The sequence below is a fragment of the Nelumbo lutea genome, chromosome 5 (assembly GCF_056320005.1).
Source record: "Nelumbo lutea isolate HS-2025 chromosome 5, American lotus-T2T, whole genome shotgun sequence".
In the NCBI taxonomy this organism is placed as follows: domain Eukaryota; kingdom Viridiplantae; phylum Streptophyta; class Magnoliopsida; order Proteales; family Nelumbonaceae; genus Nelumbo; species Nelumbo lutea.
The window spans coordinates 17,381,741-17,396,033 of NC_142688.1; the positions used below are offsets into that span (position 1 = coordinate 17,381,741).

Genomic DNA, 14,293 nt, shown 5'->3' on the forward strand with positions numbered 1-14,293 from the left:
TTGGGAGCCAGAAAGCTAATAAACGTGGGTAAATGGGTCAAAATATAAGTGGGATGTAAGTAGAAATTGTAGGAATTTTAAATGCATAGGGGTAAATGGCTCCCCCTCTGCCACCATTAGACTTATTCATGGGTCGGGTATCCCAATGGCACAGTTTGTTATTTTTTCAGATTTGGATAAAACTTCAGGCCCGTGGGCTCGGGCTTTCTTAAAAAAGCCCAGCCCGATACTATTACATATAATAAAAAAGCATTTATGTTATATATAATATATATTTATTTCTTAAATTATTAATAAATATTAATTTAATATTATAAAATACAAATTAATTTGTTAATTTATTAAATTAATATAATATTAGTTTATAAAAGTACATTGAAAAATAAGACATTTTGTGTATAGATTGAGGTCAAGCTTCAAGCATCAGCTCAAGATCTAGGCCTGATGGTTTGGCCGAGCTCAAGCTCGGGCCTGCATATTTTCTGTTGATAAAGAGGTAAAGCCTGATTACCTTCACTTGGTGATGATTGCATAATGATATTGTACTGGAAGAGCCTTGACCAATCACCCCCCATCCCAAGTGGATTTTGTTAAATATTGCTTGATTGATTACCACTTGGTCCACTTCTATGATATTGGTTGATTGGTTAGAATTTTGGGATAAATTGACTGCAATTTACCTCAAAAAATCTGAAATTGCAGCCCTCTCCTAGTCTACTAGTAGCCCCCCTATAAAATGCATCATGTCCGTGAATTTGGCATCAATCCACGGGTAGGATTCATCTGACCTATATAGTGGGGGTCAGGTTTCAAAAATACCCCTCTTTTTGAAACCTCTCTATCTCTCTACATTGTGATGGTAGAACGTGTGATTTGAACACTGATGTTAAATCCATTCTATTTCCCCTCATTAAGTACCACATTTAATGTATTGACTCCAAACCTATCTCATTAAATTCTATATTTATGGAATATTTGTTTATTATCATTAAATTTTACTAGTTAGAACTAAGAAAGTAAGTTTAAATGCACAATTTTTTAAAATAACATGAAAATGAAATCCTTTTTTTTTTTCAGGTTGTGGATAGTCAAGTCAACATTTTTGGTTAAATATGTCAACTTATAGTGCCATAATTAAATACTACAGTTTTAAAATGGATAAAACATGAAAAAAATCACCATCGTTATTATCCATGTCTTATTCCAACTATATATGGGGTTGGCACATTAAACAAAAATAAGTATGATAAACAATAAGCATTTTTATTCATGATGAAAATGGAATACACAATTCAAAGCTGACCCAAAAAATGAAACCATCTCCTTATTTGAGTGTTTGGTCAATGGTTTAACCATTAAAGTCAAATGGATCCCCTGTGATGTTATGATTAAATAATAATATTTTAAGAATAAAAATATATAGAATAAATTATTGAACAATAAAAAACTTATAAAATTTGTGATATTATATATTAATTGTATTGAAAAAAAAACAAGTACGATAAGTGGATTTGTTTGATGATGTAAATGAAATGCATTAGATACAAAAAAAAACCTCATTTGACCAAGTGGCAAGTTAATGTTCCAACACTCTAAATCGAATTGGTCAACCCGTAATGTCATAATTAAATAATAAATACTAAAAAATATAAAAAAATGAAAAATGTGAAGTACATATTTATTTTATAAAAAGTTTTCAAATATATAATAATAGTGTATTCATCGTATTAAACAAAAATGTGAAAAAACAAGTTATGTTTTTTACAAAAAATGTATTCATCACATTAAACAATGTGAAAAAACAAGTTATGTTTTTTTACCAATGATAGCAATGAATATAAAATTGAAAATTGACCAAAAAGCAAAAATGATTTCTCCATCCATATGGTGGGTCAATAGTTCAGTGGTCTAGGTCAAATGGATTACCCTATGACCAAATAATAAAAATTTAAAAATAATAAGAAACACAATACGTTGTAAAATAATGTAGAAATTTTGTTGAAAACTATGGCCCACATCTCTAATATTATATGTATATTTGATGGAGGGTGATTTGGTTGACCAACCATAAAGAGATACGTGGCAAGCCCGAACCATCTGGTGACACTTCGATGCCGCATGGAGAAGGCTGGCTGGCTCCATGATGACCTAAACCGACCTGCCCAAATTTGACCTCAATCTGGAGAGGACGGCAAACCACCCCTGCAAGGCGGCACACACTACCACGGGAGAGACAGGGAAGTCGGCTTGACTTCAACATGGGTTAGCCGATGACTTGATTAGCCAACTATTTGAGGCACTGAGCTACCGACCTACAAGGCATACCAACCTTACCTATGGTAGTGCAACCTATGATCCTGAGTTAGGCAGCAACATGTTACCTACTTAGTGTGGATGACCCCAGCTCTCCGCATGACTTAAAGATACTAGATAAGGATCCCCACCAACATGGAAGAAGTGTACCCCGAGAGTGTGCTTCTTACACCACTAGACTTGTTCATGGGTCAGGTAGCCCGATGGCCCAGTTCGTTATTTTTTAGGGTTTGGACAAAACTTCAGGTCCGCGGGCTCGAGCTTTCTTAAATAAGCCCAGCTCGATACTATTACATATAATAAAAAAACATTTATGTTATATATAATATATATTTATTTCTTAAATTATTAATAACTATTAATTTACTTGTAGGAAATACAAATTAATTTGTTAATTTATTAGATTATTACTAAATTAATATAATATTAGTTTATAAAACTACACTAAAAATAAGACATTTTGTATACAGGGCGAGGTCAAGCTTCGAGCACCGGCTCAAGATCTAGGCCTGATGGTTGGGCCGAGCTCAAGCTCGAGCCTGCATATTTTCTATTGATAAAGAGGTAAAGCCCGACTACCTTCACTTGGTGATGATTGCATAATGATATTGTACTGGAAGAGCCTTGACCAATCACCCCCCATCCCAAGTGGATTTTTTTAAATATTGCTTGATTGATTACCACTTGGTCCACTTCTATGATATTGGTTGATTGGTTAGAATTTTGGGATAAATTGACTGCAATTTACCTCAAAAAATCTGAAATTGCAGCCCTCTCCTAGTCTACTAGTAGCCCCCCTATAAAATGCATCATGTCCGTGAATTTGGCATCAATCCACGGGGTAGGATTCATCTGACCTGCATAGTGGGGTTCAGATTTCTGAGATGGATTGAACTATAAAAACCCCTATAATTTTTTGTTGGTCCCATGCATTTACTGTACCGTGGTTGAGCCAGTTTCTGAAACCTATCATTTTGACAAAAATACCCCTCTTTTTGAAACCTCTCTATCTCTCTACATCGTGATGGTAGAACGTGTGATTTGAACACTGCTGTTAAATTCATTCTATTTCCCCTCATTAAGTACCACATTTAATGTATTGACTCCAAACTTATATCATTAAATTCTATATTTATGAAATATTTGTTTATCATCATTAAAATTTACTAGTTAGAACTAAGAAAGTAAGTTTAAATGCACAATTTTTTAAAATAACATGAAAATGAAATCTTTTTTTTTTTCAGGTTGTGGATAGTCAAGTCAGCATTGTTATCATCCATGTCTTATTCCAACTATATATGGGGTTGGCACATTAAACAAAAATAAGTATGATAAACAATAAGCATTTTTATTCATGATGAAAATGGAATACACAATTCAAAGCTGACCCAAAAAATGAAACCATCTCCTTATTTGAGTGTTTGGTCAATGGTTTAACCATTAAAGTCAAATGGATCCCCTGTGACGTTATAATTAAATAATAAAATTTTAAGAATAAAAAAATATAGAATAAATTATTGAACAATAAAAAACTTATAAAATTTGTGATATTATATATTAATTGTATTGAAAAAAAAAACAAGTACGATAAACATTAGTGGATTTGATTGATGATGTAAATGAAATTCATTAGATATAAAAAAAAACCATATTTGACCAAGTGACAAGTCAATGTTCCAACACTCTAAATCGAATTGGTCAACCCATGATGTCATAATTAAATAATAAATACTAAAAATATATAAAAAAACATGAAAAATGTGAAGTACATATTTATTTTATAAAATGTTATCAAATATATAATATTAGTGTATTCATCGCATTAAACAAAAATGTGAAAAAAAAAGTTATATTTTTTACAAAAAATGTATTCATCACATTAAACAATGTGAAAAAACAAGTTATGTTTTTTTACCAATGATAGCAATGAATATAAAATTGAAAATTGACCAAAAAGCAAAAATGATTTCTGCATCCATATGGTGGGCCAATAGTTCAGTGGTCTAGGTCAAATGGATTACCCTATGACCAAATAATAAAAATTTAAAAATAATAAGAAACACAATACATTGTAAAATAATGTAGAAATTTTGTTGAAAACTGTGGCCCACATCTCTAATATTATATGTATATTTGATGGAGGGTGATTTGGCTGACCAACCATAAAGAGATACGTGGCAAGACCGAACCATTTGGTGACACTTCGATGCCGCGTGGAGTAGGCTGGCTGGCTCCATGATGACCTAAACCGACCTATCCAAATTTGACCTCAATCTGGAGAGGACGACAAACCACCCCTGCAAGGCGGCACACACTACTTCGTGAGAGACAGGGAAGTCAACTTGACTTCAACATGGGTTAGCCGATGACTTGATTAGACAATTATTTGAGGCACTGAGCTACTGACCTGCAAGGCATACCAACCTTACCTATGGTAGTGCAACCTATGATCCTGAGTTAGGCAGCAACATGTTACCTACTTAGTGTGGATGACCCCAGCTCTCCACATGACTTAAAGAGACTAGATAAGGATCCCCACCAACATGGAAGAAGCATACCCCGAGAGTATGCTTCTTACAGATCACTATAGACTTGAACATACTGAATAAGGACCCCAATGCCTATAAAAGGGCTTCACTATTCCGCTAGAAGGTACACACAATCTATGCGATTCACTCACTTATTGCTATCTCTCTAAGCTCTCTGCTTTCAACACTCTCATCGCTAACTTAACCATTGGAGTGCCCAGCTTGAGTTCAACACCCTAATACTTTGAACCTTCGTCTTTTGCAGTTCAGTGGACTGACCTCATTAACCCGTCCATCCGAGATGTCCTCCAACAAGGAGATCGGTAGATTCCTACTACAACAATGTTCATTATACAAAAAAAGGATAAAATTAATAAATACAAATTATTTTTATTGTTGATGTAAAGGAAATACTAAAAGTATTAAAAAAATAAAATTAAATGCCTAACACGTGACCCCACTATTGAGTCAAACGATTTAATGGTTTAATTAGTTAATTCACCATGTTGCTAACTAAGTGTTTTTTTACAAGCAAGCAACTTGGTGGTAAATGGACCCAAAATACTCATTAGGTGGTAGGTCAACTAATGTGACCAATTGATTTGTTTACAAAATAAAAGATACTAGTGATAAAAAACAGTATTCTGAAGATTGATTGGAACTACATTTTCCTCATAGTTAAACAAGTTTTATAATGTATCATTCAAAAAAATAAAAAAATAAAAAATAAAAAATAAATAATAAATGTTATAAAATTCAAGCATGTTTTTAATATTATACATACCATCATATTAAACAACAAACATGCAGAAAAATATAATTATTGCTATTAATGGTGAAAATGACTAAAATACAAAGAGAGAAGGGGGGGGGGGACCTAGTACATCAACCATTACTTGTGTGCAACAAAGTGATTTAAATAGAAACATATTTAGAAAATTGTGAGGGGTGATAGATTAATATCAATTTAACTGCCTAATTGATGTGCAATTTGAAAATATGCATCGGTACTATAAACTACAAACAAATTAGGTGTTTTGTAGCTAGTTTTCTAAATCGAAAGGCGATAAACCCACCAATTAATCACAATTCCATTAATATTTATTTTTCAAACATTCAAATTGAATTTTTATAAATCACTATAGACTAATAATGTTTTGAATACATATACTAATTAATTTTCATTATTTATTTTTTTGTTGCGAAAATTTACACGCACAGAAAGCAAAAACTATGTACATACTCTCATGTGCGAAGATATTCCGATGTGTGCTTGGATTCTGATGCAAAGAAGGGAGATGGGGTCCTTTTACCACAATGCTCACATGCGCTTTCTCCTCCGCTCATTTATCACATATGTATATATTTATTTTTATATTAAATCATTAAAAACTTTTTGTGTCTTTAAATCTCTCATTATCTTTCTTTCCTCAATAGTCAATGTGTGTAATATATCCTCTTCTCATTAAATTATTATTTTTCTCTTAAATATCTCTTAATAAAGCAGGGTATAACTTAGATGGATTTGATTAGGTTAAAGGTCAACCTAAACATGAACCATAGTTTGGACATAAATTAATGTCTAAAAACTCAAATTTATCCACCAATATATGAGGTGAACCAATCTAAATGAATCATTACTCATTTCCTTGGGTTTCCCCTAATTTGTTCATTTCATTGGATGTTGTTTTTATTAATTTAATATAGATTTATTTAATAGACTGTTCTATTTCAATAATAAAATGTAGTAAGAAATAACTTGATGTGAGTTATTTTCATCAGTCCAAATTTATAATTATTAATTTTTAGATTATTTTTTATACTAAAGTAAAAAACAGATTTTTTATACTATAGTAAGAAAGTAGAAAAGCAACAACCCGTGCATCGCACGGGTCTAATGCTAGTTATATACAAGTTACAACATCGTACAAAGTGTGCAAGTCTTCGCTAACTCGACGGCACTATAAATTAGGGCATCACCAATGGGCTCGGAGTCTCGGACCGCTCCTCGGGTCACCTTTCAGTCACTATCTGATGCATTGTTTTTCCCAGTAAACCTTCACAATCAGGCCTGAATTCGACACGATCGCTAATTTCATGAACGGGTGAAATCCGATCCCCCAGATAGATGGTTTTTGGTGAATTAATCGCTCATGCTATAAATTGGGTGTGTAAATTCCCCCGGAACTGCTTTTATTCTGCACTGATGATGATGGAGTCTTCTGGCAAAGACCTCACAGTTTTTGGCTTCAAAGAGGAAGACGAGGCTATTGAATCGGTGTCTGGTCGATACACAGGGAAATTCAGTAACTCCAATGCGGGGAATCTTACGAAGTATAACTTCCTCCAATGCTGTAAGTTTCAAATTCGAAATCGACGTACATGCATTCTTTCCTACTGCACTGGAGTTTTGGCTTTTATATTCTGTTTCTATCTTTCTATAACTTCCACTAGGGGGGAGTAACGATTCATTTGTCCCGCTCCTACCTTTCTTTTTTCTTTTTGATTTGTTCATATCATTTGTGGCCATAAGATATCAAGCATTCTGATAGATGGCCTATACGATGCCGATTTCCCTCACTTATGGGGTTTTTGCTCGGAATACAATTGGAATTCTATGACATATCAGTTTCAAATGTTATTCATTCTAAAGAAGTTGCTTATGGGAAAGTTTCTTCTGTGCGTCTCTCTTTTATTTTATTTATTTATTTATTTTTATTTTTTGGTGCCTTACGAAGTGGTAAGCAATCTACAATATGCTTGGATTAGTAAGATACAATATGCCAGCGGGGTTAGTAAGCTCTACGGGATTTGCTACAATATTCTTGTGATAGTGCGCAATCCGGCCGGTCCCTGTCAACGACCTTTGCCTCTGAGGAGAGCCTAAAATGGAGAAGATGAGGGAACTCCGGGGGAACCCGATGATATTGCTCCGAAGCTCAAGTTAGTATTCTCTCAAAGTCAAGATAAAACCAGATGGCGCAAAGTTCACATACCTTGTAGTTGGGGGTAGGGGGCCTTTTATAACCACTTCGCGCACTCACTCCGAGGTTTCTATCAGGTTAGGTATGATTACTTCTGTGCTTCTGCTAGTTCGGGTATCATCCCTTCTGTCGGGACAGAATTGCCACTGCTTCTTGTCGGAGCCGTATCTGTAGCTGGAGATGGCGGTGGCAGGTGACGATGGCAGGTGGCCGTTTGAAGTGCGACTGTCAAGCGTCAGATCCCTAGTCAGTCAGGTGCGCCGCCCTTGGATACGAACTTCCTCGGTGTCAGGCATGGTACGGTTGTTCAGTTCGGCGTCCTAGAGGCGAAGTGCTGGAGTGGTGGGCGAGGTGAAGTCTTGAGTTCGGATAGAGGTGTGTCCCGAACTGCCATGGGGCAGGCCAGTTTGGGTTATTGCCCTTTGTGTTTGGCTCGGGGCCTAAGGGAGAGTTCGGGCTCCTTGTAAGGAGTTCGGGCTCCTAGTAGGGAGTTCGGACTGCTGGTAGGGAGTTCGGACTGCTGGCTCCTCCCTTTGGTGCTCGTGCCTTGGGCACACTGTTGTGCCGAGTTGTTGCCTTTGCCACGTATTGCGTGATTACGAGGTCGGGCCAAATCTTCCTTCATCAATTGCCCCCACTCCTCGTGTTAAGGGTCTTGCCTTGGCGGGGAGTTAGCAAGGTGCCAAGTGGATTTGTCCCGTACTTCGAATTTTGATAGCGCGAGGTGCGTTGTTAGGGTTTTTTGGGTTTCTCGAGCACCCAAAAGGCGGGAGACGTGCCTACCCGCCTACAAATGCTGACAGACGTGGCGGCACGCGCTTATTTCAAATTTCAAAAAAGTGCGCTGCTCGGAGACGTGACAGCAGGTCTTTTCGAATTTGAAAAAACGTGCCGCTGCCGTTTGTAAGGCGAGGAGACGTGCGCTGGCGTTCTGTCAGTTTCAGAAAGACGTGCACTGTCGTCTTGTCAGTTTCAGAAAGACGTGCGCCGACGTTTTGTCAGTTTCAGAAAGGCGTGTGCCAATCACGTCTCGGTCTCAGGGGACGTGCAGTCAGCGCGAATGCGGGCCGTTGGATTGGCTCTGATCTGCACTATTGGTTCTCGGTTACTGAGGGTATAAATAGTTGGGGACCTCAGTCGTTTTGTCACTTCTGCGTTTTGCTTCTTGAGCTCGCATCCAAGTTTTAGCTCGCGTCCAAGCTTTTAGTTCGCCTTCAAGGTTTTTTGCGTGTTCCAGTTTCCGAAGTCTGTTCAAACCTTTTTTCAGGTGAGTACTTTCTTGGAATCCACCTTTTCCCCTTAATGTCTAGCTTGGATAGCTCAGATGGTTCTTCAAGTGGGTCTGATGTAGGTTCTACGAATCGAGTTGCATCCCCCGATGGCCTTAGCGAACCTGAGGTAAAACTTGAGGAAGAGTTTGAGCTCGTAGGCCGAGTCGCTTCGGGCAGTTTGGCGTCTACCTCTCAGCGAGGTCGGATGTTAGACAGGTTTGGTCCTTCGACCATGATGCCTGAGGGGCTCTAATCCCTTATTACCTATTACAACTTGCCTGGGGAGTACGCCTATTTCATTCCTTCAGGTAGCTTTCCTTGGGAACACGGTCCTGAAGAGATCGTGATATTCCGGGAGTAGCTCGCTGCGGGGCTGCGACTGCCTTTCCACCCGCTTCTTGTCGAGGTCATGAACCACTTCGGCGTTACCGTCGACCAGCTTCACCCGAATTCCATTCGTAACTTGGTGGGGACAATCTCCCTTTTTTGCGAACAAGGCTTTCCTTTAGACTTGGAGATATTCTCCTCTATTTTAATGCTTAAGAAACAAGCGGGTCCCCTTCCCGGGCGTAGCGGGCGTATTTCCTGTCTTCTCGCCCGGGTTTTAAGCTCTTGCACGAACTTCCCAACAAGGTCTTGGCGTGGAAGCGGGGACTACTTCGGGGTGCGAAGTGTACTAGGGTGGCCGTTTCAGACCAGGTGGGGGATGGCCACCCCTGACTTCGGTGTTACGCTTGATAAAGAGACAGTGAAGGGCCTCTGGCAATGGGCACGACTAGGGCTAAAATGCCATCAGTACCTGACGGAGGCCAAGCTCATTGCGGCCGGCCTGAGTTCGGGTAGGTTCCTTGCTCAGAAGTTTCTTGTTTTTCTTCGTTCTTTCGTTTTTTCTAATGCCAAACTCTTTTTTGTAGGTGTGATGAACTCAAAAAGGACTTGAGGTGGGCACCTGTTCCAAGGCATGAAGAGGAGGAAGCGAGTCGCCAAGCGAACTCGTGCCGAGCTGCCCCAGGATGCGGAGCCTCAGGTACTAGACTACCCGTTAGAGGATCCGCCCAGGGAGCCCGAGGTGGCTCCTCCAATGCAAGAAGCGGCAGGGGCCCCTTATGCCGAGACTACTCACACGGGATCTCCCGTTTACTCTAGTGCTCCCGCTTACTCTAGGTTCGCTTATACGCGAGCTGGGCCCTCAGGCTCGGGAGCCCAAGGGGAATTCAGGAGCGTGCTGTCGCCGAACTACGCTCTTTAGAAGAGTAGGGAGGCCACCTTCCCCGAGGAGATCGCAGCGTGGATCGATCTTCCTTTGAACCAGGTCGCCTGTTGTGCTGCTACTCATGCTATGGTGGTGAGTCAGATTTCTTGTCGGGCTTCTTTGTTTTTATCCCTCTTGCTGTTGTTCTCTTAATCACTTGTTCTTTCCTTTTGGTAGGTGAACTCTTCTATTCATGCCTTGGTGGCCCAGGTGGAGAGGAGCTCGAGGCAGGCGTGAGCTGCCAAAGAGGCTTTCCGTGCCGTCGAGGCGACTACCCGAGCTGCTGAGGAGGCTGCTCGCGCTGCTATGGCCAGGCAGGCGAGGTCTCAGAGAGATGTCGAGGCCATGGGGGTTGTTGTGAAGCACATGGCGGACCTGAGGCTGGATCTGCAGCATCAGGTTGAATACCTTCAGGAGGACATTAGGGAGAGGGTGCAGATCTTTTCCCAAGGCATCGAAGATGCCAAGAAGAAGGCCGTTGATGAGTACGTCGCCTCGCCGCGCTTTGATGACCTGATGGTGGACTCGTACAGAAGGGTATTTAAACAGAGCCGGTGGATGATCCGGAACACGTACCTCGAGCTCGATATCAGGGCCATATCCACTTCGCGCATAACTCAGGAGATGGCCAACGCTGCTGATGGTGAGCCAGATTCCGAGGGCGAGGCAGGACCTTCGGGTATCGTTGAAGTGCCTTCTGATAATGAAGAAGTAGCTCCGGGCCTGTGAAAATGCAATTTTCTTTTTTCAAATGTACGCTTCCTTATTTTGTAATGGAATGACTTTTCTTTTGGTTAAGTGTTGGTTGTTCTTTCTCCCGAATTGACCGTATTTGCTGAACTAACCATATGCCCGATCTATTTCTTGCTCGGGTTACTACACTCGCACGACCTGTTTCGATGTTTAATAAGTCTCCGCTTCGCCTTAGTCTTTGGCTGACTTTTCTTTGCTTGCCTATGTCGAGGTTCGTTAGCTCGGCATCCTGGCCCTTGGGCTCTGGTAGCGATTTCGTCCACTTCGCTTGGCGGTCTATAGGTAGTATTGCCTTAAGTTGACGATGTTCCACGCTCGGGGTACTTGTTTGCCCTCTAAGGTTTCGAGCTCGTATGCCCCCTCGATCGCTCTCTTTACTCTGTAGGGCCCTTCCCAATTTGGTCCAAGTTTGCCCACGCCGGGTTCGGGCACCATAATCTTACGGAGAACCAGGTCACCGACTCGGAAGCTCCGCTTCTTTACTCTGGCATTATAGTACCAAGCTACTTTCTGCTGGTAGGCCGCTGTCCGGATGTGCTCGAGGTCTCTTACCTCATCTAGTTGGTCGAGGTTGGTACGTAACTCGTCTTTGTTTGTCTGATCATCATATGCTTCTAGTCGTAGTGTAGGTACTTCGATTTCCGCTAGGATTACCGCTTCAGTGCCGTAGGTGAGGTTAAAGGGGGTCTCTCTCGTGGCGGTTTTTTCTGTAGTTCGGTGAGCCCATAGAACACTTTGTAGCTTGTCCGCCAACAAGCCTTTAGCTCAGTCTAGTCGTGCTTTCAGTCCGTGGAGAATGGCTCTGTTCATTACTTCTATCTGACCGTTTGCCTGTGGGTGTGCGACTGATGTGAAGTTCTGACGAATTCCCATATTTTGGCACCATTCTTAGAACTTGATATCATCGAACTGTTTGCCGTTGTTAGAGATCAGTACCCGAGGTAGCCCGAAGCGATATACCTATGCTCTTCCAAAAGAAGTTCTATATGTTTCGGGCTGTAACTGTTGCCAGAGGTTCAACTTCTATCCATTTTGTGAAGTAGTCTACTGCCACCACTAGGAACTTTCTCCCACTTGTTGCTGGCCGGAATGGCCCCAGGAGGTCGATGCCCCATTGCGCAAAGGGCCATGGGCTGGTGAGTATTTGAGGTCGGAAGCAGGCTAATGGTGGATATTGGCGTGCTTCTGACACTTGTCGCATTTTTTGACGAGCTCGACAGCTTCTGCCTTCATCGTTGGTCAGTAGTATCCTTATCGAAGTGCCTTTTGGGTGAGGGCTCTACCCCCCAGGTGTTCGCCGCACAGACGCAGAGTACGAGCTCTGCTTCGGTAGGTCGCAAGCAACGCAGGTAGGGGAGCGTGTAGGACCGTCGGTACAACCGTTCGTCTATTATGACGTATTTGGCTGCCTGGCGCTGCACTCTCTTGGCTGCATTGCGGTCCGCAGGGAGGGTTCCATCTAGCAAGAAGCTTGCGAGTGGGTCGATCCAACTCGGCTCTGCTTCAAGGATGGGAGCGACCTCCTCTGCCCCATCGAGAATGCTAGGCCTAGGTAAGTCCTCTATGTACACGGTTCTCATGGTGTTGTGACTCGTGCCGGCTAACCGGGACAGGGCGTTGGCCTCAGTGTTCTCTGACCTCGGGATTTGTCTGATGAAGTGTGACTGGAAGTTGAGCAGAGCCTCCTTTACTTTCACCAAGTATGCGATCATAGAGAGCTCGCATGCTTCGTATTCGCCCGTAACCTGGTTGACCACGAGCTGGGAATCATTGCAGATAACTATGTGCTTTGCTCTTACCTTTTGCGCTAGGTTCAGCCCGGCTATCAATGCCTCGTACTCTGCCTCGTTGTTGGATGCCGCGAACTCAAAGCGTAGTGCGTATTCCAATTTCATGCCACCTGGGCCGCATAGGACTATTCCAGCTCCGCTGCCTTGCTGGTTCGAGGAGCCATTTACGTGAAGGATCTAGGGCTCCTCATCCCAGTTCGCGCTTGGCCTAACCAGGAGAGATGCCACACTGGCTGCTACTTCACGGGGTTCAGACTCTATTGGCTTGGGAGCTCTAGGTTCACCCAAACTGGGGATCTCGGGCTCAACTGGCCCAGGGGCTTCGAGGCTAAATGTGCACTCGACGATAAAATCTGCTAAGGCTTGGGCCTTAATGGCAGTTCGTGGCTTGTACTGGAGGTCGTACTCGCTGAGCTCGATGGCTCACTTCGTCAGCTGACCGGAAACATTGGGCTTGAGTAAGACTTGTCTCAGAGGTTTGTTAGTCAAGACGATGACGGTGCGAGCCTGGAAGTATGGGCGGAGTTTCCGAGTTGCAATTACCAGTGCATATGCCAGCTTTTCTATTTGCGGGTATCTTGTCCCTGCTCCTTGTAGAATTTTACTAACATAATAGACAGGCCGCTGAACCCGATCTACTTCTTTTATTAGTACCGAACTGACCACCTCGTTGCTCGCCGAGAGGTACAGTTCTAAGACCTCGCCCTCTTCGGGCCTGGCTAAAGTTGGCATAGTGGCGAGGTAGCTCTTTAGCTCGTCGAACGCGAGCTGGCAGTCTCGGGTCCATTCGAACCCTTTGCCTTTGATTGCCTTAAAGAAAGACAAACAGCGGTTTGCCGATTTGGACATGAAGCGGCTCAGAGCGGCTATGCGGTCATTTAGCCTCTGAACCTCTTTTACTTTTCGGGGTGATTTCATATCTAGGATGGCCTTTATCTTGTTTGGGTTGGCCTCAATACCGCGCCGATTGACAATGTACCATAGGAACTTACCTGAGGTGACACCGAAGACACATTTGTTGGGGTTCAGTTTCATGCTAAATTGACGCAGAATTTGGAAGACAGAATCTATGTCTTGTATTAATTCCTGTGAGAACTGCGTTTTGACGACCATGTCGTCTACATAACATTCTATTTTCGTGCCAATTAAGGGCCGAAACAGCTTATTTACAAGTATTTGGAAGGTCACCTCAGCATTCTTCAGTTCGTAGGGCATGACCTTGTAGCAGTACAGGTCGAACTCGGTTATGAAGCTGGTTTTTTCCTCATCAGACTGGTCCATCCTGATTTGGTTGTAGCCTGAGTAGGCGTCCAAGAAGCTTAGCAACTCATGTCCCGAGGTCGCGTCCACTAGGCGGTCAATTCTGGGGTGGGGGAAGCAGTCTTTTGGGCAAGCTCAGTTC

General features: G+C 41.8%; 1 protein-coding gene across 2 annotated transcripts in view; it reads left to right on the forward strand.

Annotated features, from left to right (window-relative positions):
* The first annotated feature begins 6,774 nt into the window (after positions 1-6,774).
* LOC148850661 (putative ubiquitin-like-specific protease 2B) overlaps positions 6,775-14,293 on the forward strand; it is a 58,890-nt gene continuing 51,371 nt past the window's right edge. The window contains exon 1 of one of the 2 annotated variants that reach the window (XM_088946930.1): positions 6,775-7,195. In XM_088946930.1, the coding sequence (XP_088803056.1) occupies positions 6,970-7,195 (226 nt within the window). In that variant the 5' untranslated portion in view covers positions 6,775-6,969. The remainder of the gene's footprint in view (positions 7,196-14,293) is intronic. The other variant, XM_088946929.1, reaches the window with a different exon arrangement.